Source organism: Mus caroli, chromosome 17 (assembly GCF_900094665.2).
Source record: "Mus caroli chromosome 17, CAROLI_EIJ_v1.1, whole genome shotgun sequence".
NCBI classification, from domain to species: Eukaryota; Metazoa; Chordata; class Mammalia; order Rodentia; family Muridae; genus Mus; species Mus caroli.
In genome coordinates this window covers 50,848,099-50,871,634 of record NC_034586.1, presented here as the reverse complement: position 1 = coordinate 50,871,634, position 23,536 = coordinate 50,848,099, and the positions used below count along the sequence as shown (strand labels likewise).

Sequence of the window (23,536 nt, the reverse complement as noted above, 5' to 3'; positions counted from 1 at the left end):
GCCCGGGACTCAGGGGGCTCCTGGACCCCTAAAGCAGCTCCGGGTGACGCCAAGGTAAGAGCCCTGCGGGAACAAGAGCAGGGCCACACCCTCGGGGCCGCCTGGGAAGGACCGACTCTGCATGCTGGGGCTGTCCCCTCCGCTCAGTTAAGAAGCACTTGTGGCTCTAGGGGTGCTAGCGACTGTAGGAGTCTGGGTTCAGGAGATCCAGGGCTCAGAGGCAAAGGGGAGCAGGGCGCGGGGGAGTTTGGGCGGAGGGGAAATTTGGTGGCTCTGCGCTCACAAAGGCGGAGCCCACCCGGTCCGGAGCGCTCCAGAACATCCCAGAGGTGAGTGCTTGCAGCCAGAACCCACTTGCAAAGCTCAGACCCCCTCCCACAAAAACTTACGCCTGTTAACTGGGGTGAAGGAAACAGCACTGGTTTGTTCAGTATAAGAGAATAGGAATTCCGTAAGATCAAGGTTTATTTTAAAAGTTGACATCAGTCCTCTTCGTTCGCGTTTTCGTATCCGTGACTGACTGTGGTTTATATATTGCCTTATTTTAAAATCCTCTTCTGTAGATGGACCGGGATGTTGAGGCCCGGGGTGGGGGGGGGGGGGGCGGCGGCGACCTCGGGGGGAGACAAGGAAAAAAAGAGGGGGGGGGGGGGTGGGGGTGGGGTGGACATGACATGAACTAAGGACAAAGGAAGATTGAGAGATTGAGAGGGTCCTTCTTTTAAACAAGGAAAACATATTTAGTTATCATAGCAAATTGATTTTTAAAAGGATTTTCCTAGTTTGTTTGTTTTGGGGGGGGCGTTGGTTTTGTTTTAGTGTTTTTGGAGGGGGTATTTTTGCCAGATATTTTATATTGAGTTACTTTTGGACCTGTTTCCTGAGGTCTGAAAGGATAAGTAAAGAATGAAGAATGAACAGAGAGAGAGAGGGGGGGGGAGGGGAGGGGGAGAGGGGGGAAGAAAGAGAGGGAGGGAGGGAGGGGGAGACTTTCTTGGAGTATTCCTTTAGGCTACACTTAAATTAGTAAACAATTATTAAATATTGACTTAGTTTGAAAGGGCAAATATATAAGCATAATCACTGCAAATAATCTATTGACAGAAGAACTGAGGTGTAATACAAAGCAGACTTGAAGAATTTATAAAATACAAAAAAAATATTTTAATTGAATTTATGCTCACTCCTTTTTTTGTTTCTTCGAATGCAAGGCATTAACTTGTTAAGCAGAAACAGAGCAGTGAACTGGACACTTGTTGGCCATGATTAGTATTATGGGATTTCAATGCAAGCTTTTTCAAAGAAGGAAAAAAAAAAGATGTCTGGATCCAGCTGCTTCTTTTTGGCAGCCTGTGTAAGCATAGTGCTTGGCTGCTTAATAATACATTGCTGTATTTTCTACAGAAGATTTGATGAAGTAGCCCTCTGTGGAAGGATCTGCACTGTACCCTAAATAAAAATGTCTTTCCACGTAGAAGGACTGGTAGCTATTATCCTCTTCTACCTCCTTATATTTCTGGTTGGAATATGGGCTGCATGGAAAACCAAAAACAGCGGTAACCCAGAAGAGCGCAGCGAAGCCATCATAGTCGGGGGCCGTGACATTGGTTTGTTGGTTGGTGGTTTTACCATGACAGGTAGGTTTCTCTGTATTCCCTTCCCAAGCTGGTTACTACTCAGAAGGAGAAATCACCCATTGCCTTTGTCCTTTGGAGCTCTTTCAGTCCACAACTTATATTTTAAAGTGACTTCATATTTAATTTAAAACAAAAAGAACATGTTTTAATTTCAGTAATTCTAGACAAAAACAATTTTACAATAAATCACTGAACTTAATATTAGGGAAGCAACATGGTCTCTCTTGACTGGCTAGTGGGTAGGAATGGTAAAAAAACAAAGGAGCGAAGAAATGCTGTGAATCAATGAGACAATGTGATGGTGTCCATTAATTTAAGCATGGGGTTGTGACTGAGCTCTCTGAAATGACAAGTGAATACTACCTGGTTGTAGGATTTTGCCTAAATAGATCATTTTGGAGGCAGTAGAATTCTAATCTAATTATTCCTGTTAGAAGCTTACTTTTCTCATTTAATACCCATTTTCCTTAAAGGAAACAATCTACAGCAATAAAAGTAAGGTTTTCAGGATCCTTGGTATAAAAAGGAAAAAGTCAAGGTGTGTCCTCAAAGGAATTCACAGGCCATCATCTGCATCTCTCTTCCTTTATAATCTTCTTTTTGTTAGGAGCAGCCCTTGTTTGTTCTACCTTTGGTCTCAGAGTGATTTCTGCAGTTTTTCATTTTTGTCTTGGTCTCCAAAAGTAATTCTGAAAACAATATAAAATCGTGTCTTATAAATGGTTGGTAACACTTTGACTAACCACACACTCGATCTGAACCTTACTTAGTATTTTTAACACTAGCAACATGATACCTTCTTGCTGGAACTCTTGATGTCTCATTAGAAAAATGTCTAACTAGAAGTCAAATCCAAATAAAATATCAGTGTCTGTGCAAACCTTTTATTGAAAGACAATTGACGTTGTGTGTTAGCTAGGGACTTTACTCTCCTATGAAGACGGTCTTTCTCTTCTGAACATTTTGGCCATCTGAGATCTACAGTATCCTATATGGACTGCAGTTTTTTTAATCTCTCAAGTAATCGAATTGTAAACTCAGATATATATTCATCCACTGTAGATGGAGCCATATGTACTTTACAGCAGGCTCTGTGAAAGGGGTGTAGAGTAAAGGGAATCTCCATATTTGCTTAGTTAGCACAGATAAAGACGAGGTCTTTTGATGACCACACTCACTATTCCTCCATGCTGTGCTATGTGCAGCTTTCTTACGGGTGTACTATGTCTCTTTAAAAAGGTACTTTGTACACAAGAATAATAATAAATGAACTGTTAAATGCCCAAGCATTTTAATCATTGCTGATTATTATAATATTCTATTATTCTATGACAATCTATTTCATATACTCATACAATGTTGCAGAATTTGTTCTTTCATTTCATGCAGTTTAAAAAAATATGATACACCATTAAAGTATATAAAAATAGTCAAATGAGGATGTTATAAAGTGTTATCATAGTCTAGCTGACTTGTTAACAACTCTTTCTCAAAGCTCAGAAGGCCATTGTTCAATGTGACCATTTATTTAATATCTGAATATTAAGCTTCACTAGTTTCAGCTATTTACATGCATTTCATAAGAAATAAAGAGTGAAACTGTAGGTGCCTTTAAAATATATAGTTGAAAAGAATTTGTGTTCTTGCTCATTTTGTGTGTGTGTGTGTGTGTGTGTGTGTGTGTGTGTGTGTAACAAATTCTGGCCCAGAAAGGACTTTATCAATAACAAAAAGAAAAACTGTTTTTAATCATGGTAAGTGACTAAATTTTCAGTTCTGCATTATAATAAATGCAGGCACTAATATAATAATTACTCTGGCACTAATTTTGATTTTGGGTGAAAGACTGAGAAGCTACACAGAGAAAATAATTGCTAATAAACTCTGTGCTCTTTAAAATCTTTGATCCATTTTTATTCTGAACCAAGGTATTGCTAGCATCATATCAGCTTCGGCCATCTTAGCTCAAAGATGAAATATCATGTTCTGAACCTTGTAAGAATAGGTTTCTTCTGGTCCTTGTTACGTACACTGTGCTGGATAGGGAAGGGGAATTCTAAAAGTTCAACAGGGATGAGAATGAGAAAAGCAATGAATGGTGTGAAGCCTTCTGTGAAAATGGGAGTCTTTGCTGTACATTTCCTGTCCATGTCAGTACTGAGGACATAAATTTCAGGTTGAATGCTCCTAAAATTCATAATCAGAAAGTCTTCTTGAGTTAATTTTTTCTTACATTTTAAAGACTGTAATATAATATATCATTTCTCTCATTTTCCCCCTCCAAACTGTTCCATGTAGCCCTCCTTGATCTCTTTCCAAATGCCTCTCTTTCTTTAATTGTTATACACACACACACAAATAAATACTCATACATATATATTTTTAATGTAGTATTAATCCCAATACACTCTTCTTTGCATGTTGGACAAAAAAAGGGGCTAAATTCTACCATGAAAACAGTCAGTAACATTCTAATGATATAGACAAGATTTCTATACATAGGAATGTATTCTTTTATGTTGCATTCTTGATTGGATTATTCATGCTCTTGTCTGATAAGAGTATTAAGTCTGGGGACCTGTATCATCCCACATGCATTGTACACAGGGATCACTCTGAATCTTCATAAAGTTATTTTCCTAGACATACATACAAAATCTAAAAGTTCTGTTCACTTATCTTCTTCCAGCAAGAATTAAATATTCTGTGAGGCATTAGCAGAAGTCATTGGTGCTGAATATGATAAAAGTTCATTTTAAATTCTCAAGTAATTATTAAAATTTTATATAAAAGAAAAGCAGAATCAGATCTATTGAGAGACATTAGTAGCTTGTATGTCTCTGTTCAGCCAAAGCCTGTTTTGTTTGGTTCTATAAATGCTTTTATGCAGCAATTGTACTACACAACATTTATATGTCTGAAGAAAACATATCTAAGAGAATATCTAAATGAGTACTAACTACATTGTACAGCTTAATATAGACATATGAACCCAATGGTTACTGTGTTGGACAGATGGGCTTAGGGCACAGCAGGTGAACAGTGTTATGACGTTACTCTATTTTATTCCAGCCACCTGGGTTGGAGGAGGCTACATCAATGGGACAGCAGAAGCAGTGTATGGGCCAGGTTGTGGTCTAGCTTGGGCTCAGGCACCCATTGGATATTCTCTGAGTCTAATTTTAGGTAAGTGGGTATTAAGATCTCAGTGACTCACTCAGTACTCAGGATAAAGTACAAAAAATAAGTAAAGCAATGTGAAAAACTATTGTAGAAAAACTTTCTAAGTAGCAATTACCAGAAATTGTTATGTAGCATAACACCAATGCTTGGATTATTAATCTTCTGCTTATGAACTGTGTGAAAACTCTTTGATCTTATAGCCACTAGAACAGTGAATTTCTTAAACAGCTATGATTTATTTCTTTCAAAAAAAAGTAGTATGGATATATCATTAAAGCCTAATCAACTCAGTTGTCCCTGTGTTCTTTTTAGTAAGTCAAACTGCTAAAAGTTTGAATATTATATAAGAGAAATTTCTCACTTTGTTACACAAAATGCTTTTATTGGGCCTTGTGCTTAGTCAAAGTGTCTAAATGTTGAATTGTTTGGCACAAATGCATCAAAGTATTTTAATATACACTGATTTGGTCCATGTTTTTCGACTCATATACCTCACTTATGTCATGAAGTTGCCCAATGGGCTTATGCAGTATTAGACATACTAAGAAATTTATATTAGGTTGCTAAATATTTCTTGGTACTATATTTTTAGACATGTAAGACATGCTCCTCAGTACATGTTGAAGCCCTTGTTTGATTTGTTTTAGGTGGTCTGTTTTTTGCGAAACCTATGCGTTCCAAGGGATATGTGACTATGTTAGACCCATTTCAACAGATCTATGGAAAGCGCATGGGTGGGCTGCTCTTCATCCCTGCACTAATGGGAGAGATGTTCTGGGCTGCAGCAATTTTCTCTGCATTAGGTAAGGACTGAAAATGGTTCTACTGCGTCTTCAATTCCTAATCATATGGTTTGGCCTCTTTAAAAAAATCTTTAAAACCACTCCCCGAGCCATATTTATTCTTATAGAAGCTCAACAGAAATTCTATACTTACTCAAATACCGTAATAGTGGTGGAAGAAATCTAATCTCAACTTCATTTGTTTCAAACCTGAATCACATCATTGAAGTGTGGCCATGAGTTATAAAGATCAGGAATTGTTTTTTAAGGTTATATATGAGTTAGAATAAAATATACTTAATTTTAAGCACAACTAAAACGTAAGTTTGATCAGAAGTTTAAAAACTTGTCCATTAGCCAAAGGTTTATGGAAATCTCTAGTCTTCAATCAATTAAAATAAATGTTATTTTTTTTTTACCTTTAATATACTTCCAGTAACTATTCCGACTTCTGCAAGCACATGTTGCCTCTTCCTATTTTCTCTTCCAATGACTGCCATGATAAAACTGATAAATGCATGGAAAACTAAACTTCTCAAAGATTTTTTTCAAAGCAGTGACATTGTTACATGAGACGTACTTTATTAAAAGCAAATGTAAAACAAAGTGTAGGTGTCAACAGTAAGTAACAGTTGCAGAGAAATGGGACCGCACAGCCTGTGGATAGACTAGAAAGGCATTCAAGCAAAGCCACTAAAAGAATAATACTATGGGTAATCAATGGTAAATTAAAACCAGGAATGATGGAACACAGGGAGAATTCTTTTCGAAGCTTAATTCTTTTTGTTTTTGTTTTTTTTTGTTTTTTTTTTTTTGTCAACATATGAAAGGTTTTCAGTCCCTAGCTTCTCTTCAACCCAGTCTACTATTCTTGGAGATGTATATTTAGAGGTTAAAACAACATGGCCAGTTGTTGAAATGTAGACATCCACAGGCTCCTGTCTCAAGTAACTTGAGATGCAAATCCTGAGGAAGCTGTGCACTGCCTCACTGGCATGGCTACCTCCTTCATTCTACCAGTCTCAGTTCAACTCTAGAGCCATACTAAACTCTTTAGTTCTTCTCCTGAATACTCAGTCACTCTCTTCACCTCTGCCCACCTCTCCCTTCTACCTGCCTAAGCCAGGCCTTCCTCACTGGGTTCAATGCTGAGGTCTCCCTGCTTGCAGTTTTGCTCTCCTCTGGTAAACAGCTCTTTCTAAGTTCAGGCTTTATTACTCTTTTCTTTTAAAATCAAAATTTTCAACAGGCTTTACAGGCATGGGGGAGTCTTTGTCTTCTTTCTCCCTTTCTTTCTCTCTCTCTCTCTCTCTCTCTCTCTCTCTCTCTCTCTCTCTTCCTTCCTTCCTTCCTTTCTCCCTCTCTCTCTCCTTTTCTTTCTTTCTTTCTTTCTTTCTTTCTTTCTTTCTTTCTTTCTTTCTCTCTCTCTCTCTCCCCTTTCTTTCTTTCTTTCTTTCTTTCTTTCTTTCTTTCTTCCTTTCTTTTTATTTTTAATTTATTTTTATTTTTTTACTATGCCTCCTGTATTCGTTCTCCAGAATTGTGAGTCTTCCATCTTGCCTTGGACACTTTACAAATCCAATTGCCTAGGCTTTGGACTCACCTGTGTTTTTAATAGGACTAGGAAAAAATCTTTAGTTTTCACATACTACCTTTATACCAAAGGCATACCTGTCTCAGTTTATTATGTGTGGAGCTCCTTGCTGGGCAGCTGCAAAGTTGAACTTCTGCAGCAGCCCACTTCAATGGTCCAGGTGGCTACATCCTACACAGGACTTCTCATCTCTTCTCCAAATGGAAGGGCAAGTATAGAATCTACAGCCAAGAACTAAGTGGTTAGAGCCATTGGAATTTCCTTTGGTATTAACGTATGCCAGACAATGGGCTTGTCTCCTGGCTTCAGCATTATCATGTGTAACTTCTGTACTTGAATTAGTTCACACCCACTTTGTCTCCCTTTTCTCCTAAATTCCTATATACTCTAAGGTATTTTTCTTGGTCTATGGCCTTGGAAGGAAATGAGTGATGGTGGAAAAGAAAAGAAAGACAATTGGCTGGTTTATAAAATACACAAATACCTCTGAAAAAAATGACAGGCCCCTCTGCTGGACAACGGTCCTCACCTTAAAGCCTAGTGATATTATGTATGCCCCAACCTTGTGCTCATTAGTTAAGAAACAAGGAGACTTTGTTTGCCACAAGTTTGACACTAAAAATTTCAGGTTTAAGTATAGACTACCTGCCACGGTATGACAAAAGGGAGAGAGCTAAGTAACAGCTAAATACAAAATGCCCTCTCTGGCTGAATAAAGATTCTGAATAATAGTCCTACAAGGTGAACAAAATTAATGAGCTGATGTTTCTATGGCATTTTACAAATGCAAAACATAGTAGCTAAACTCTGCACTTTAATATAATTACTTCTGCAGATATTTGTGTATGTCTTTATATGTATTTAAGAGTTTCTGGAAACATGTTAACAGTCTCTCTTTATACACATACATATAAGGTAACAATATATACATATTGCCCACACATATAAGTATATATATATATATATATATATATATATCCCCTTGATAGAAATCTATGTTCTAGCAGCACATGTGTATCATAAAATTATTGTCTTTGCTGGTTATATTTCAAAAGTACTGTACGTAAGAAATAATCCTGGGATATTTAAGAAGAGACAAGAGTAAACTCTATCTGTGCTCATCTTCATTTCACTAGGAATGAGCATGGGGAATGAAAACAGAGGTGAATCTTTTCTCTGCAATCGCTACATTTATTTAAAGTAACATACAGAAGAGATCACTCTCACTGTGTATTCAAGGTAGGAGCAGCCTCTCAGAATCCCTGTCAGATGGCTACGTTCACAGGTTTCATCTGCACTATCACTTCTTTGGTCTTCTTTCACTTTTGTTTTCTGAATAATCTTCCAGACGTGACTCAAGCATTTATCCTTCTCATGTCTTGCCCACCATATTTAACAAGATTTGTTGCCTCATGTTCAGATCCAGCCATCACTGAATGGGTAACGCTGACCTCCTGAAAGTTCTCCAGAACCTATGACTTTTGTTATATCTTCTTCCCTTATTATGTCTTGACATCTACTTGCTGAATCACACTGCACTGTGTTAACATTTAGTACCATTCAATACCAGTATGGTGCTGGCATTATTATTTGACCCAGAAATAAACCAAAACATTTGATAGTATATTAGGGTGCTTGAATAAGATGTCTTCTCATATTTCTAATAATTAAATTCAGTGAGATTTGTTTTATAACATTATACCAACAGATGCAGTTTTTTTCCTCACTACAATTAATGTAATCATATAGGAAATATATATACAAAAATTCAACTCAGATGTGATAAAGAGGCGGTAGACTCCACTGAGGCCACTGAGTTGCAACCAAATGATAGAATCTCCAAAGACTGAACATCTAGTGCTGTGATCTTTGCCTATGATTAAATTGCTTATAATTTGTGGAGTTATAACTTGAAAACGTTATGAAAGCAGAAAACTGCAGCAAAAGAGTGACATAGATCTTTCAACTAAAATTCCAACATTTAAAAACAAGCTTCAGACAAAAGAAGCTTGTTAAGTGTCAATACAGTAAGTCCTGCAATTTTCAAAAGCACTGATGGATATTCGGTGTCTTTTGTATTTGAATCATAGGTTCTTATTATATTTTTCTTTGTATTCAAGGAAATTGTTCTATTCCCATAGTCACAGCTGAAAATTATTTTGTATTAATGTTTCAAAATAACCTGAACTGCTTTTGAAAACAATGGATGTTCCTCCGTGGTAGGTGGTATACACTGTAAGCACGCCAGTTACAGAGTACAAAGCGTTAGAAGTGTTCCAAACTGCCCATTCATAAAATTCTCAGTGTAAAGACAGGCACCAACAAACACAATAAACAATGTCGTAAGGCAAGCAATCAAACAAATTGAAGAGGAAAGCTACTAAAACTATGATTTTTCTCTTTCTTAATTTTAAATTTCTTCATTTTATTATTTTGTGTGTATGAATGTTTTTGCCTGCATGTATGTGTAAACACTGAGAGCCTGGTGCCAATGAAGGTCAGGAGAGGGTGTCAGATCTCCTAGAACTGGAGTTATAGATGCTCATGTGACACCATTTGGGTACTGGCAACTGAGCCAGGGTACTCTACAGGAACAGTATGTACTTGTAACCACTGTCCCATCTATGCAGGCCCTAAACTATGAGGTTTTTTTTCAATAGTATATTTATTGATTATTTCGGAATTTCGTATCAGAAACACCAAGTGTCGTCCTTCCCAAGTCCTCTCAGTTCCACTCCCAACCTTTGCAACCCCCTCCACAAAAGAAGAGGAGGAGGACGAGGAGGAGGAAGAGGATGAGGAGGGAACACAGAATAAAACAAGTCCAATTTGTGTTGCCCATATACTTACTCACTGGAGCATGGTGAAACTCCTGGTGGCCAGACCCTTAAAGAAAACTGAATCCTTCCTCCTCCACCACATGGACCCCGCCAAAAACCATCAGTTCTGAAGAACTGTGCTCCTTCTGACTGTAAAGAGCAAGGAAGCTACATTTGCCACAGTATTGTATGTACACACTCACAGAGAAAGAGGGACATAGAAAGGTTCTTGGACAATCGCTATTCCCTACCCTCAAAGAAACTTACAACCTAGACAGAAAACCATCGAAGAGAACTCCTAAACTATGATATTTTTTAAAACCTGGATTCTTCAGTATGTTGACATCCTGGAAAGAAACCACACATACACCAATTATACATTTTTTTTAGAGATCTGTGACTTCTTTGAGAAAGAAAAATATTGAAGACTCCGTTTATAACCTTTATGGAAAAAATTAATTATAATGACTCCATAAAAAAGGGAAAACTCCGATTATTCATTTTATAATTCTATCCTATAAATTTGACTCAATTCTTTGGTATCTAGTAGAATTTGTCTGCTAGAGTGAGCTAGCACAAGACAAAATAGAAAGAAATATTCATTGTAAATTATGGAAATGGATGCTCATGCCTTTTAGAAAGACTTCTTATGGATGTATGGAAGTCTACTGTACATGTTTAATCAAGTTAGAATTTCATATAATGAAAGCATTACAAGTGCTGAAATGGAATTTACCTATATTTCTAGTTGTTCACTTAGTATCTTACATAAATTAGCAAAAGACCAAGTTCAGATATATCCTGCTATATGTAGAGAGATATAAACTTCACTAAGACGAAATTTCAACACAGCAATTCTTTTTCACTGTTGTCACTGTGCACATCCCACAAGCCCCAGGGATATGTCTGCTGTGGCTGCACTTTGGAAGCAGAATCATTTCTGTTTCTTGCCCACTGAGCTGCCTGATCATTTTCTTCCAGGGGCCACCATCAGCGTGATCATTGATGTGGATGTGAACATATCGGTCATTGTCTCTGCACTCATTGCCATTCTTTACACCCTAGTGGGTGGGCTCTACTCTGTGGCATATACTGATGTTGTCCAGCTATTCTGCATTTTTATAGGACTGGTAAGTGACATCACTATCATTTTCTCTCCTTCCTTCCTCCTTCCCTCCTTCCCTCCCTCCCTGCCTGCCTGCCTTATTTCCTTCTAAAAATATGTATTTTAACTCAGCAGAAAATCAGTGGACATATGATTTTCCATAATAAAAAAATACATAGTAGACTTAGTACTATTTGATATACAAACTGGATAGATCAAAAGCCCTGGCTATTTGGTAGATTTTGGCCAAAAAGTGTGCCCTAACTCTTAACTCTTACAAATATCTGGGTCCTGCTTTCTTACCCCTATTAGTCTGAATCCAATTTTCTTGTAATCCTTTTTGGTAGGCAGTGGCAAAACTTTCATCTCACGACCAAAGTTAAGGTTCCATGGCAAGCTAGGCAAAATATTGCTCTGCTTCTGTTAGTTACTACAGGGTGGCTGATAAGACACACCAAAAACTATGTCATTAGAAAAATCAACGATTCAAGTATTAGTCTTCAGTCTCTAGGCTCTAACAATAAGGAGCTTAATTACATAAGAGATGAACACGGTCTACTGTTTATGTTAGTCCTAGGATAAATTATACCCCACCCATGTCTTACTAAGCAAAGAATATTATCACTATGGAGTATTACTAGTATTAGGATAACAGTGAAAGCACGTTGGGGCATGTTAGATACATGCTAGTCTACTTATGAATCTTTGCATCCTCAAATTTTAAAATGCAAAAAATAATAATTATAATAGCATGAAACACACAGCCTCCATTTCTCACTCTTCTCCTATACACTGTGTTAGAAAATGTCATAAACACATTTTAAAGTTAAATTACAGAATATTTAACTTGTTCAAGAATTCTCACTGTTTATTTTCAAATTGTTAAAACTAAGTAGATGTACAAGACTCTAGATTTTACTCAGGAACATCTTAGCTATCCATAAAGAAAGCAGAAAACCCAAAGGCTGTTCTCCTGGAGTGTCAGAAATGAGGTCAATATGGGTGATATTAGCTTTAATAGTTGATGCACTTGTTATCCCAAGAAACCCAACTCCAGGTGATGAATCTATCAACCAACAATGTAAATCCTGCCTTATTGCTTTACATGAGTTCAGTATGCAAGACGAACAGACTAATGACTCAAGATTTGTAGGTGTCAGAATGGAATGGCAAACATGTGTAGGGATATATTTTGGAAAAAAATTTGCCATAAAACATAACTAAGTAGATAAGCTATAGGGGCAGACTTCTTTTTATTTCTAGATTAAATTAAATCATTTCTGTATATTATTAAGTAAAGAATACTGCATGATTATGGGTTTCTTAATTAAAGCACTATTAAGTCTAAATATACTTTATTTTCATAGCTTTAATTCCTATGCATACATACTTAGTCAATCTATACTTTGACCATACCTTCTCAGATTCTCTAATTTTATGAGTTTTGTAATCATCTTTGGAGATCCAAAGCTGAACACTGGATTCACTTAGTCTTCCCTTTCTGCCTCTGTTCCCTGTTCTAACTCAGAGGCTGTTGAGTCTGCCAGTCTGTTCTTAGGAGCATCTTTCTATTTCATAGCCACTGTTCACATTCCAAACTTTGTCAGGATGTCCTGTGATACTCCCATTTGTTTCTGTGTTTTGAAACACAGAATATCCATGGCACTAAGCTGAAATATGTGAAATATGAAACTCTTCTAGCTTTCAGTTACCTACAAAACAAAATTAAAACTGTTTTGCTTGAAACTCAAGGCTTTCTTCTTGAGTCTTTTTTTTTGTCTCTAATACCCAAAAGCCACTCCATTGCCAGCAAACCTTGATACCCAACCAATATGAACACACACACAAACGCACACAGCATATGCAAATGATCCTTTAATCATGATATTACTGCTTAACATATTTAGCTTTACGATGTTTCAAAAGCCATGCCCATTAGAAAGAAGCTCTATTTGAAATTTGAATGTGCATCTTTTCCCAATCTTGCAAAATTCAGCTCAATCTTCTGTGATATTTAGCAGTGGCAAACAACTGCATTTCCCAGTCAACCACACAATCACCTGGCAACAACCTATACATTTCAGTGTACTTTGCTGCTGAGCAGTAATGTTTGGTCCTGTGAGTTAAAAGTATTTTCTGCTTTAAATGATTTGACTCCACATAGCCAATGGTAAGTTGAGTAATATCTGTATGCTTCTACTTGTTCATTCTGCCCTGAATCCTTTCAGCTCTGCCTCTCTTTACTGGTCCTGGGGCACATCCTTCAATCACCTGTTTCCCTCCCATATTAATGGATATGTATCTTTGCTGAATTCACAAGAAACACAAAAATGTGTGTATATGTGTCTGTGTGTGTATGAGTATGTGGATGTATGTGATGGAATATTTTCTATATAATCAAATACATGAGTATTCAATGACTTTTTTCATTTTTTTCTAAATCAGTGTTTCATAGCTTCACATAGAGAACATGATTTTAGTTCCTTCTCTGTCTGAGAAAGAGCAGCTCTTAAGCTGTGCCAAGTCTGAGAAAAATAAACTAGGAACATGACCCATACATATCCAGGACATTTAAGCTCATAGCCAATGCTCCAATGTTATTCTTTGTTCCAGTGGATCAGTGTCCCTTTTGCCCTGTCACATCCTGCAGTCACCGACATCGGATTCACAGCTGTGCATGCTAAATACCAGAGTCCCTGGCTGGGAACCATTGAATCAGTTGAAGTCTACACCTGGCTTGATAATTTTCTGTTATTGGTAAGTGACACTGTCATCCAAGAAATGTGGTCTAGTTGTTCATAAAAATCAAAGACACATTCAGGATTTCACATGTGTACACAAGGCTTCATCTGCTGACCCATGGTTATATCTGAATTAACTCTTTTCTTGGAAGGATGGAGCCACATGTTGAATAATGGTATCCTACACAATGTAGACAGCAAATGGAACTTTAAAGGTCTAGCACTATATCATTGCATATTCTGGATCCAGAGTTCTGCTATAATAGGATCCCATAAATCATGTAATTCCCAACTGTAACATAGAGGTTTACTTACCTGGAGAACTAGGACACCTGAAGCTTCTGATTTGTGTTTTGGAACAAAGCATTAAAATTTACTTTATTCTAATATAAATAGTACATGAGAAAAGTCATTGATGTACTAACTTACACATTTGAAAATTAAAAAAAATGGTTTTGAAAGAATACAGACTTGAGGAATGGATTTATGAAATTTACAATTTATTTTAAACTGTTTATTTTTTAATATGTGTGACTTGTATGGGAAGAAAAATTACTCTGTGCTATGCTTGACACAAATGAAACAAAGATGAATAAAATAGCTTTGCCAAAGTTAAATCCCTGAAGAAAAACCACAGGTGACATAGCAAGCCTCTTCAACTATTCCCTCATTAATATACTAATTCCTGAATACCAACTTTCCATCCATCTGACAGCTGAAGATGTATCAATACTCTAGGAGAAGTCAATCATCCTCCATTCTTCTCTCGGACAACTGCTCTAGACCCTGAACTCTACCCATATCATATATGCAGTGGTCCTACAGATACCTGGGTACCATTCTTTGTTTACTTTTTGTCAAGTTAGCATCCCCTCAAGAAACTCTCCTCTGCTCGTATGTCCAACTCAGATGTCATTTCTAGAGGCTTTGCTCCTTGTTCTGCAGGCATCTACTTATCTCCTTTCTCTCAATCCCACATAATTGTTTCTCAGTTTTGTTTCCATTCAGACTTCTTATAGCCTATTGTAATGCCACGAAACTTTTTGGTTTTGTGTCTTAAATGAAAATATTAAGTGTACCTCTAGTGTATATATTCACACTTATCAATCGTTTACATATACTGTGCTAAAATATCTGTAATCTAGTTAGAAAACTAAATCATGGGACGTATTCTATAAAAATGAATAAAGACAGAAATTCTGACCCTCTCTTCAGTGCCCGAATGAACATTCTGCAGAGTCCCCTTTAATAAAATACTACAGTACATTCACTCTCCCAGAGGGGTGTGAAAACCATGTCTTTCCACGATTCTCATGTCCACTATATGATTAACATCTATAGACATTCATTGGGACCCATGGTTCATATTTCATCACATGAGTTTCAGAATCCCAATTAGCTTTTACATTTTTTATGACAGTTGGAATCCTGTCCCAAAGTGAATTGAAGACTTCTGGGTAATTTTAAGACACCTAAAAGCAATCAAATTAAGAAAAAGAAAAAAACCTGTCTAGTATAGTCCCAAAGAGAAGTAATTCAAGGAATCCAAGATTAAAAGAAAAAAAATCAACATTGTCACTCACTGACAGGCCTTCTGTGGATTTTTAAACAACTATCATTATTAGATACTTTGGAATCAACACAATTTGTTTGTCATAGTCTGACTATAAAGCTCAGGATTGAGGCATTGGCAAGATATGTCTGATGAGGGCTGACCCTTCATAGACAGCACACTCTTGTTGTGTCCTTACTTGGTAGGAAAGAGAACTAACCTCTCTCAATTGTTTTTTATTGTTTTTTTTTCTTTGCTTGTTTGATTTATTAACAAAAATACTAACTAGATTTATAAGAACCCCATTTTCATGATCTAATTAGTTCACCAAGAGCCAATAATGCTACAGACTCCTCCACCCAGAAGATCAGAATTTAAATTGACAAACACTGAAGTTATACTGCAAACGCAGTTGTAGCAGTTGGGACTTGTGGTCTGTGGAGCACTTTTCACACTTCACAATCTACTAAAACTTTGCAACTGATGCAGTGTTGCAAAACTCCTAAGAAGCAACACTTTCATTTGCTCCCTTCATTTGACTTACTCTGAATCCCTGGGTTCTCATGCAGATGCTGGGTGGAATCCCATGGCAAGCCTACTTCCAGAGGGTCCTCTCTTCATCCTCAGCCACCTATGCTCAGGTGCTGTCCTTCCTGGCAGCTTTTGGGTGCCTGGTGATGGCTCTACCCGCCATATGCATAGGAGCTATTGGAGCCTCCACAGGTAAACATCTTGCATCTTTGTTACATTTCCAAGGTAATGTCCCAACCCCCTAATGGCGTTCTATGCCACATCCCTATTTTCCCAACAGAGTAAATGATTTCTTTCTCTATTACCTGACCATGCCTTTGCTATAGCATTCATTAGAGTTCTAGTTCTGTGTTTGTCACTTAGTGATGAAACAGCCAATTTTGGTGTTTTAGAAATTGCATTCTGTCAACCCAGAGATAACTATGATGCACATTGTATAACCATGGGGATGGGGGTTTAAAAATACTACTCCATTCTGAGTTTAAACGGTAGAAATGAACACTGAAGACCCTCTACAGTCCTCTTGGTGAGCCAAAGAGATACAAATATTGCAAAGAACTGCCTTAGGAGATCATCATTCTTCTGTCATTATGGTCCCCATGAACCAATATGAACATGAGATTTTAGCTCTTTATTTTCAATAGTTTGCTAACCAAGAAGATTTTTCTATTCTACTTGCAGAAACTAAGCATTACATGTATTGGTTAAGATAAAGAAACTAAATACTAAGATAACAGAAAGAGCAATATAAAATTATTATTTCCCTGTTGACCTCTAGGCAACACTTATTTCTTAAGTCTTGCCTTTCATTCTCTTGAACGTAATCATGCCTGTCATTCATGTTTCTTCTATAGTAAGAAGAAGAAGAAGCTAGATTCCCCCGCAACCACACTGACAACTTTCAGGAAGGCTCTGTCTTTGCAACCTAATAACCTCCTTGCCTAAAATCAATACTATCACCTAGTGGACTGGGGTTTCAGAGAACTAGAAGAGGTGTAAACATAAAAACACAAGAACAGAATGACAGAAACTAAAACTTGTGGTTAGTGGAGAATTTTATGAACTTCAGAGCTAAGTTGCAGCTGTCTTAATTATGATTAGAGGTAACATTTGAATGAAAATATGTAATATCTACCTACATTGAGAAACATTCTAAAAGTAGAGCCCATTAAAACATATTAGAAAAAGTTCACCTTTTATCCTGTTTTCTCTTATAAAAGTAATGCTATTTATTGAATTACTTTGGTGTATTTTTATTTTAGTTTTATAGCAGAAACCATGATTCATAGTATAATCTTTCCATTCCATGTCCATTGACATGAAATAATAATTGAATGATAAAAACATTGGCCAAGGTCTTTATCAGCATCTGCTTCTGTTAAAAAGAAAATAGGGTTTGCTTCACAAGAGTTAATAAATCCACTTCCTCCCATGGATATACATGCATGTGTAAGCAGGTTAGCAAAAACAGACATACAGCTTACTGTTTCCTAGACTGGGTGCACGTTTATTATTATTATCTCTTGTAACTAAATTTTTCAGTTCCATCTTTAGCCCTGGCAGCATATAGGCATAGCTTTTTTTTTTTTTTTTTTTTTTTTTTTTTTTTTTTTTTTTTTTTTTTTTTTTTTTTTTTTTTTTTTTTTGGTTTTTCGAGACAGGGTTTCTCTTTATAGCTCTGGCTGTCCTGGAGCTCACTTTGTAGACCAGGCTGGCCTCGAACTCTAGGCATAACTTTAATTGTAACTGTAATGGAAGTGAATAAATGGCAAGAATTAATGTTTGTTGACCCTGGCATTGTAACACCAAGAAAGAACAGCACATATAGAAAAAGACAACTAATGTTCATATACAGGTCCCTTGTCTTCCTCAACACAGGCGGTAACCACACCAATCCCAATATAGGGACAGTGAAATGGTTTGAGAGTGAAGGCATTTGCCACTAAATTTACAATCTAAGATCCATCCATGGCAAGCAATGGTGGAAGGAAAAAATTGACTTCCACAAAAAAAAAAAAAAATTTTGACCTCCACAGCCATATGCCATAACACTTGAGTACTATACATGCATAAGCACACATGTGTGTGAGCACACACACAAAAGCACATAAATAACAAAATAGAAGATATATATTCAAAGACAAACAAATGTTTCAAGTCATTTTATTATACCAAGTCTGAAAACCTACCAGATACCTGAGCCTCATAATTAAAAAAGACTTACCCTTAGCAGAGCCTACCTCTCTTTCTATAATGAAAACTCTACAAAAAATTAAATTACTTAGAAGCAAACTAACTCAAAGGTAGGTCCAAGGTTATACTTTCTTCAGGAAAAGGGTGAATCCGGGAAAATCTGCTATGATTTCAGTATTACAAAGGTTCCTGGGCCCCACTCAGTTCCAATCGATCTAAAGAAAATGCTTTGGTTTAAGAAAGTTTGTTATCTGTCCAATAGATGATTATGAGCATCCACTTCTGTATTTTCCAGGCATTGGCAGAGCCCCTCAGGAGACAGCTATATCAGGCTCCTGGCAGCAGACTCTTGCTGGCATCTGCCATAAAGGAACTAGAGAAAGAATCCAAGGAGCTGAAGGGGTCTGAAGCTCTGTAGGAGGATCATCAATATGAACTAACCAGTACCTCCCAGAGCTCCTTGAAAGTAAACCACCAATCAAAGAAAACACATGGTGGAACTTGTGGCTCTAGCTGTATATGTAGCAGAGGATGGCCTAGTCGGTCATCAATGGGAAGAGAGGCCCTAGTTCCTGTGAAGGTTCTATGCCCCAGAATTGAGGAATGTCAGGACCAGGAATGGGAGTGGGTGGGTTTGGGGAGCAGGGGGAGAAGAGGAGGGGATAGGGGATATTTGTAGGGAAAACTAGAAAAGGGGATAACATTTGAAATGTAAATAAAGAAAATATCTAATAAAAAAAGAAAAAAGTGAAGAAAAAATAAAAGAAAGTTTGTTATCTGTGATTCTGAGAAAGCCCCACTGCACACAAAGAACATCTGGGTTCCAGGGCCCAGGAGGTGTAACTAAACCTGAATGCTATCAACACTCGCTGGACCCAGGCAGGTCGGACATATTACCTGACCAGCATATGGACTTTCCATCTCCGTAGTCCATGTGAGGGCTCTCAGTTGTGATGGTTTCTTCTGCTCCACAGACTGGAACCAGACTGCCTATGGGTATCCAGATCCCAAGACTAAGGAGGAAGCAGACATGATTCTCCCGATCGTTCTGCAGTACCTCTGCCCTGTGTACATCTCCTTCTTTGGGCTTGGTGCTGTTTCAGCTGCTGTCATGTCCTCAGCTGACTCATCTATCCTGTCTGCGAGTTCCATGTTTGCTCGGAATATCTACCAGCTTTCCTTCAGACAAAATGTAAGGCCAGCCTTTTAATCTGTCATTAGTAGTAGTACTAGTAGTCGTCGTCATTGCCAATGCATTTGCTATATTTATTATGCATATAGCATTGCAGGTAGAATCTCTGTAACCTGAAATGTTCAATTTGGAATGTTCCAAAATCTAAAACTTTTTGAAAACCAACAAAATGTTACCAGTTTGCAGAGGAGGGGGTGTCATACTATGAAATCTTGTACTAAACATAGTATATAAGATACGAAACATAGTCAATAAAATCACCTTCAGGCCATATCTACAAGGTATATATGAAACATGTAATTTCTGTTTTAAAGCTGAGTTTCACTCCTAGTGTATTTCATTATGAGCATGCTAATATTCCAATATTCAAATATAAGCCCCTGACAATATAAGACACGTCTACTGTCAAGCATTATGGATGAAGGATATTTAAGTCTGTGTATACATATTGAGACTATATTGAAATCTACCCCTTAGAGTGATTCAAACACATATTTAAATATAGTGTATTTATGTATCCGGCAAATGAATCACAGTAACACATTCCATTGGTTTTTTTTTTCACAGCAAAGGAAACATACTAGCTTAACTTTTCCCAAGAACATGTCATGTTACTATAGTTTATATTTCTTGTCTGTCTTGTAAAAGACAATACAGCTTCAAAAATTTTAGAAAAGCACTTAATCTGCTTAAATATACTAGGGTCCTAGAGATATCTCATAGCCTAAGTCATGGTAAACTACTTAACTTTATTTTTATAACTTCGGTGGCCTTTGAGGTCCACAGAATGCTTTTAACACATAGTAGCCTTTCTATTTGATTTTTCTTATGGAGCTGAAAGGTTTCAGGACAGCTTGCTACTGTAGTCCTTGAAAAACAATGGGCCTCTCTCAAGAGCTTTTCTCTATCATAGAAAGCTTGACTTCTCACCAGGTTGCCTGGGTCATAGTCAGCAAAATAAGTCTATTGGAGCCAACTAGATGGCTTAGTTTAAAAAAAAAATGTTCCTGCTACCAAGTCTGATGGCCCATATTCCATCTGTGGAACCCGCATGATTAGAAAAACTGACATTTGCAAATTCTGACCTCCACACATGTACCATAGCATGAATATTTGCTCAGAGGTATGTGTATGTACACACACACAATTTTAAAGAATGGTCCATTTGTAGTTCATCACAGGTGTTCCCTAAACATTGGATTTAAAACAATAAATATGTAATATTTTTTGGTAGGACTCTTACAAGCATAAGCTATAAGGTTACCCATACTCTCAGTACCTCATGTGAGTGAGATATCACCTTTCCATATTTTATGTGTGATATATGATCTTATTTCATCTCAGCTTCCCCCTGTACATTCAGAGGAAGGCTTCATAGTCTCACTTTCTTCATATGGTAACCATAAGCCTTTGCACCCAAGTGCCATAGGTAGCATCAGCTTTGAACCCAGGAGACTAGATAAGATCAGTTTTAAAGCATAGAAACTTCCCTATTCATCACTTAAAAAGCCAGCACCTTGTTGGCAAAACTGACTGTGCCTTGATTCCTCACAGGCATCAGACAAGGAAATTGTGTGGGTCATGAGGATTACTGTGCTTGTGTTCGGAGCATCTGCAACAGCCATGGCTTTGCTGACGAAGACTGTGTATGGGCTCTGGTACCTGAGCTCTGACCTTGTCTACATCATCATCTTCCCACAGCTGCTCTGTGTACTCTTCATCAAAGGAACCAACACTTATGGGGCAGTTGCTGGTTATATTTTTGGACTATTCCTGAGAATTACTGGAGGAGAGCCATATCTATACTTGCAGCCCTTAATCTTCTACCCTGGTTATTACTCTGACAAGAATGGTATATACAATCAGAGGTTCCCATTTAAAACTCTCTCCATGGTTACCTCATTCTTTACCAACATTTGTGTTTCTTATCTAGCCAAGTATCTATTTGAAAGTGGAACCTTGCCTCCAAAATTAGATGTATTTGATGCTGTTGTCGCAAGGCACAGTGAAGAGAACATGGACAAGACCATTCTAGTCAGAAATGAAAATATCAAATTAAATGAACTTGCACCTGTGAAGCCTCGGCAGAGCCTAACCCTCAGTTCAACTTTCACCAATAAAGAGGCCCTCCTTGATGTTGATTCCAGTCCAGAGGGGTCTGGCACTGAAGATAACTTACAATGACCCAATCTAAAATATACAGAAGAGGGCATTGCTGTAGGGTAGTACTGGAAGAAAGGCTTGGAGCATATCTTACACATGTTAAAATATAAATGTCTAGAGGAAAATAGTTTTGCAGAAATAAAATAACTTATGACAGATGAGTTCAGAAAAAATAACAATTGCACAGTGAGAAGGAATCAAGCATGAAGCCAAAAGCTTTATCTCTCATCATAGCACTTTTAATTTTAAATAGCATTGTTAAGCATATAAAAATGCATAAAGCCCTAGCCAAAGAAGGTGGCCAAATATTGCTTATCTTTATTATGGAAAAAAGGGGAATATATATTAGAGAGTCTATGGGAAGGAGATTGGCTGGTCCTGATCATCTTCACTGGCTAATGCACTGGACACCAGTTTAATTACTACAACGTGGAGGATATGCATTCATTCACAGTCACTACTGTGGATGATGCAGTGAGTTAGCCAGTTCACTTCTCTCCATGGGTAAGCTGTCTTGCTCTTGCCTGATTTGAACTGTGGCTTTTACTCATTTTTCAAGGTGTGCTTCCTTACCCTTTCTTGCCATCTTGCATGTGTACTCTCTCCACCATCCCTTTATCTATCCATCCCCTCCTACTCTCTACTTCTTTTCCTTTTTTCTGCCCTTCCCTTTCTCTTCTTTTCTTCCCTTTCCTTTTCTCTTCATATTTTTTTTGAGGTGCTGGAAATCTATTGCACATGCTGGGTAAGAACTCTCCTACTGAGCTACATTGCAGCCCCACAATAATTTATTTATTTTTTCAGTGATGCCATACATTATTCTAAGCACAAGCAACACAAACCATATCTTACTTAATAGTGACATTTTATGTGTAAATGATAGAAACACAATCTATGTTGGAGTTGGAAAAAAGCACTGAGCTCTTCAAGTATATCTAAGATTGCCATCTGCACAAAGAGAAGGGCTTGAAGCCAAGCATGAAATGGTTGCTGGATGGCATTACAGAAATAAGTCAAGAAGAAAAGTAAAGGAAGGAGAAGAAGAAAAACAGATTTCTATCTCCAGCTTTTAGACATTAAATATTGTTACACATTACAAATACAGTGTCTTGGCCTATCAGTGTTGGAGGCAAAGATGAGCCATCTGTAAAGAGAGATTTCTAACATCTGTTAGAGGTGGCACCTTCTTTATCAGCATGCATTCAATGCATATTTATTACCAGCAGCTTCCAAACACCTCACCAAGAAACTGGAAAACAAACCCTGCTTATTTTGGACATTTATTAACGGAATAGTTTAGTGTTCAGGATCTACTCTTGACACTGTTCCACATAAGCCATTTTTAGGGACTGGACACATCACAACAAGTATGTATAGTGAATATCAAATGTAATAGAAAGAAAACAGTAAAAACAAGTCATAGAAAGAAGAAGCCATCATTTTTAATATCTGTTGTGTACATGGATTTCAAGAGGTCAGTCATTAAATGTAGTTTTGCTTCTCTTTGTCTTGTTCAGAATTACACACAAACCTTGTGCCCCCAAACCCTAGAATTCTTTTTATAGGTTACAGTTATTATCTCTCAAAGCATCAAAAGGTTGAAGTCCTTTGCTTAAGAATGTGACTTAAAGCCGGGCGTGGTGGCGCACGCCTTTAATCCCAGCACTCGGGAGGCAGAGGCAGGCGGATTTCTGAGTTCGAGGCCAGCCTGGTCTACAAAGTGAGTTCCAGGACAGCCAGGGCTATACAGAGAAACCCTGTCTCGAAAAAAAAAAAAAAATGTGACTTAAAAATTCCTAGTATGACTTTTAAAATTTAAAGTTAAATAATTTTACATATTGTAATATCCTACTTTTTAGTGCTATCTCAATTCATAGGCCTCTTTACTGTATGTATATTACATAAGAAAGATAATTCATTTACCCTCCAGTCTATCTCAAAATCAACTCACTAACTATGGACTATTTGAAAGTATGGAGTCTGAGATGCTCAAATGTGAGGTGAGAAAAGAATCAAAGAAAAAAGAAAACACAGATAAAAAATA

General features: G+C 37.3%; 1 protein-coding gene across 3 annotated transcripts; it reads left to right on the top strand.

Moving 5' to 3' along the window:
- Positions 1-23,166, top strand: Slc5a7 (solute carrier family 5 member 7). Of its 3 annotated transcripts, none has more exons than XM_021149774.2 (9): positions 1-54; positions 1,405-1,637; positions 4,710-4,823; positions 5,468-5,623; positions 10,997-11,145; positions 13,734-13,877; positions 15,983-16,136; positions 19,112-19,329; positions 20,884-23,166. In XM_021149774.2, the coding sequence occupies exons 2-9, from the start codon at positions 1,460-1,462 to the stop codon at positions 21,511-21,513; spliced, it is 1,743 nt and encodes a 580-aa protein (XP_021005433.1). In that variant the 5' UTR covers positions 1-54; positions 1,405-1,459; the 3' UTR covers positions 21,514-23,166. The 3 variants fall into 3 exon arrangements, with proteins under 3 accessions (XP_021005433.1, XP_029327325.1, XP_029327326.1); XM_029471465.1 differs by lacking the exon at positions 1-54 and adding an exon at positions 259-329; XM_029471466.1 differs by lacking the exon at positions 1-54 and adding an exon at positions 265-329 and having other exon boundaries at positions 1,555-1,637.
- The last annotated feature ends 370 nt before the right edge of the window (positions 23,167-23,536 follow it).

Coding starts and splice junctions, on each gene's coding strand:
- Slc5a7 (XM_021149774.2), top strand. CDS start 1,460: ATGTCTTTCCACGTAGAAGGACTGGTAGCTATTATCCTCTTCTACCTC. Junction 4,824..5,467: donor TTCTCTGAGTCTAATTTTAG/GTAAGTGGGTAT, acceptor GATTTGTTTTAG/GTGGTCTGTTTTTTGCGAAA. Junction 16,137..19,111: donor AGCTATTGGAGCCTCCACAG/GTAAACATCTTG, acceptor TCTGCTCCACAG/ACTGGAACCAGACTGCCTAT.